This window comes from Thunnus maccoyii, chromosome 11, assembly GCF_910596095.1.
Source record: "Thunnus maccoyii chromosome 11, fThuMac1.1, whole genome shotgun sequence".
NCBI classification, from domain to species: domain Eukaryota; kingdom Metazoa; phylum Chordata; class Actinopteri; order Scombriformes; family Scombridae; genus Thunnus; species Thunnus maccoyii.
In genome coordinates, this window is record NC_056543.1 from 28,392,206 (window position 1) to 28,395,973 (window position 3,768).

The window sequence follows — 3,768 nt, forward strand, 5'->3', positions numbered from 1 at the left end:
GGTGTCTGAATTAAAAATAACCATAATTTTTGCTATTATATACAGTACATTATATACAGCTGAACTTGGAGGCAATCCCTGACAGTGTTGATATCTTGTCATTAACTTCAACCAAAAAGTTAAAACAGTGTCAGTAGTGTGTGCACTAAATCAACAAATAGAGTTTGAAGATGAAATGTCAATGTAGAGGGAATCTAAAATTTTGCTTGGGTGGTTATATTGGCTTTTGTTCTGTTTGTAGTTCAGCATTGAATTGGATTTGTTTATGTAAGTTTCATTTATTCGAGAGTGTTTTGTAGTTCAGTGCAGTGTTATTGTGGCCTTGCCTGGTCTCTGTCATGATTCGGTAAGAATTACTATCTTTGTCTCTGCTGTCACTGCTTAGATTCTGTTACCTTTAAAATACACTGCAGGATCAGTATATCCTTTCATCACTAGCCTCTGAATATATGCTAGCGACAATAGCTGACCAATATTTGCTGTTCAACAACATAATAGGCTGATGCACCTCCCATATGCAACGTTAAGATGATGCCAAAATCTGCCCACCTTCTTTAGAAAGTTGATATGACTGTTACTAAACAATAAGTTTAGTAAGTTTAGTTTAACTTTTCCAAACTTAACAAATACATCAGTACAAACTAAATGAATGGCTGAGAAGTACAAATGAATTGTGTAAAAAAGAAACTAAACAATCACCTTCAGCCTCAGAATTTTGAGTTGCATTATTATATCATTATATCATCACAGGTTAAATGTGTCCATGAATTGTGAGCAATTCAAACAAAGACTGATTTTCCTTTTTTAGATTCTGAAATATGTGAAATTTCTGTGAAATATCTGAAATATGTGAGATTCACTTGAACTTCCGGTCTTTACCAAAACAAAAATGATTATTCTCTTTGCCACTATGTGTTGTTTTAAGTAGTGTTAATGTCAGAATGATTAAGGTGCAAAGTGACTTAATCATCTAGTGAGTTGCTGCCTGCTCCACTGGATCCCAACTGGGTCATTACTAAAGCTGCTGGGGCTCAAACCGGATAGAAGAGCCTCCACAGCATTGTATGTGTTATTCAGGAATTCATCCCATATAGTGTTAAGTTCACACACTTCATGAAGGCTTAGTAATAGGGGGCATGGAAATCTATATTTGAAAGCATATTCAACAAAGGAATAAGGCCATTGTCTCTGTATTTCAAGACAGCCCAAATGCTTCAGGTTTCCGTTGTTGCCCTTAGGATATGGTCCAGACTTGAGCTCTCCTACTTAATACAATACAGTTGTTCACAAATAGCAAGGTGCTTTGACCTTGTTTTGGACCAATCCCAGAGGACACACTTACCTATAAAGACCCCTGAAGACGGCCCAAAGACTTCAAACAAAGATCTACCAGCCTTTAGCAACAGAGTCAAGATTTTAGCAGAGAGAATCAACAAATCCAAGGCAAAGCTGAAGAACAACAATGAAGATTCTTTTAATATTCCTCTCCTTGATAGTCAGAAGTAGTCAGCTGACACTAAATGAGTGTGGAACAGAGGCAAGACGGCCACAGGTCAGTGACATTGCAGTGAAGTGTGGCACTTCATCCATTGACCTGGCAATCGAAATCTGCCCAGTCATCTACACTGGCTTCAACGAGACACTACTGATCCTGAACCATATGTTGGACCCAGTATGCAGGGCAACCCTCGATGATTCTGTGATGCCACCTGTTGCTCGGTTTAACTTCCCCCTGAACATGACTCATGCCTGTGGAAGCATATTCCGAACCACCAGTGCTGCTGGGACAGGCATATTTTCTGACTTTTCCAACATCCAGACTGTCAACATCAGCGGCGTTGTTCGGTCCATTGACCCCACCACAGGCACAATCACTTACAACGCTGAGCTGAAGTACTACTACTCCTGTGCCTACCCCTTAGAGTATCTGGTCAACAACACCCAGATTGATGTGTCGGCTTCCTCCATCTCAATCAAGGACAACAATGGGAGTTTCATCAGCACCTTAAGCATGGAGCTGTTCAGCGATGCCAACTACACCAAACCAATGGTTATTCCACAGCTGGGGATTGAACTGAGGACCAGTGTGTATGTCGAGGTCAAGGCCACAAACTTGACAGGGCAGTACCATGTTCTGCTTGACAGGTGCTATGCCTCCATCTCCCCGCTGCCGTCCAACTCCAGCTTCTTCAACCTCTTTGTTCCCTGCTCCAAGGACCGGTTCACCACTATGATTGAGAATGGAGACAGCCAGAGCGCCCGCTTCCGCTTCCCGGCCTTTCGCTTCATCGAGCAGCAGAATGAGACCGTGTCCACTTACTACCTCCACTGCATCACCCGACTCTGTGAGAGGAGCACCTGCAGCACATTCAAGCAGTGCAGCAGCAGGAGGAAGAGGAGCACCCTGGACACAAGTGCAGGTATTACCAAGACCTACACCATCACCTCTCCAGAGATCGTCACCAAAGCTGACAGCATCGAGTCCAAAGAGAAGCCCCTTTTGGCGGATGAAGAAGACGACTCTGCTGTCGGGCTTGGAGTGGCTGTTGGCATCCTCGCCTTTGCTTGTATCATTGCCCTTAGTGTTGCAGCCATCTTTTACAAGAGGCTCAGGAACTAAGGAGGCATAAATGAGCTGAAATGCAGGACACTTGCCTCAGGCCTATAGGCCAAACACTTTTTGGGGTGTACTGTATCTGCTCACTCATTTTACTTTTCTGGTGGAAGACTGACCACTGCATCTGTTGGGAGAACATAATGTCTGTTACTGTAGCCCTAACTGTGTATTAGTCCTGAAAAGGTAGTTCAGAAGAATGTTGCATCTTTAGAGGATTTGATAGTGTTAAAAATTCTTTATTTCCCAAATGGACAAAGCTATAAGTGTTAATGCATGTCCGCACTTTTTAAGCTTTGAAAAAAAAAAATAGAAGAAAAATGGTAAGTGGAAGGAATAACTGTAAAAACATTACAGAAATCCCAGTCATTAGGTGGAATGTTAGGTGTGTGGGATGTTTTGAAAGAGAAGTCAAAGTACCTTTCAAAGTATTATGTCTCTAATTTATTGAACTTGTTGCTTTCGAATAAATAAAGCTACCACACTGAAAATGTTACGGTAAATTGCCTGAATTCATAGTCTCTTTGTGTCTTTCATTGAGTCACTGCAGTTAGCTTCACTTCCCAAACGAATCCAATAATCCAGTCCACAAAGGCCCCACCACCCTTGTGTTCATCTCCACCAAGCACACTCAAATTAATTATTGACCCATAAAATACTGAAGGACAGTGTGTTGTCTGTAATGTACCATCTTAAGAAAGGGACTGTAGAACAAACTAATTTCCTTGTCTGTTAACTATCAATGAATTTGTAATCATTTCTCTGCATTCATCTACTGTTGTATAAAATAAACTAGTAAGAAAATAAACTGATCAAAGAATAAGAGTGTCAGTGTTCTTCATTAATGTATTACATGTGTCGACGGTCAATATAGGTCAGAGGTGTCACTGATGCTACTATTGCAAAAATAAAAAAATGTTATTTAGGGGCTTTTCTCTGCTGATCAAACCTTTTAGACAACAAGAGGGTTAATAAATGGCCAGCAAAACATGAATACTGCAATGTAAATTGATTGTTATCTAAACCTGCTACATTATGAACCAACGTCTATAGAATAACTGGCAAAGAACCTCAACAACAGCCATAATAAGTGCTTTATTTCATGTCACCACTTATTTATCTATAACAAGGATGTGTACAGACATTTTTCAGTG

At 40.7% G+C, this 3,768-nt stretch overlaps 1 protein-coding gene across 1 annotated transcript; it reads left to right on the forward strand.

The window, feature by feature from the left end:
- Positions 1 to 1,148: 1,148 nt before the first annotated feature.
- LOC121906587 (zona pellucida-like domain-containing protein 1) lies at positions 1,149 to 3,359 on the forward strand. Its single transcript, XM_042425509.1, has one exon. The coding sequence runs from the start codon at positions 1,463 to 1,465 to the stop codon at positions 2,618 to 2,620; it is 1,158 nt and encodes a 385-aa protein (XP_042281443.1). The 5' UTR covers positions 1,149 to 1,462; the 3' UTR covers positions 2,621 to 3,359.
- The last annotated feature ends 409 nt before the right edge of the window (positions 3,360 to 3,768 follow it).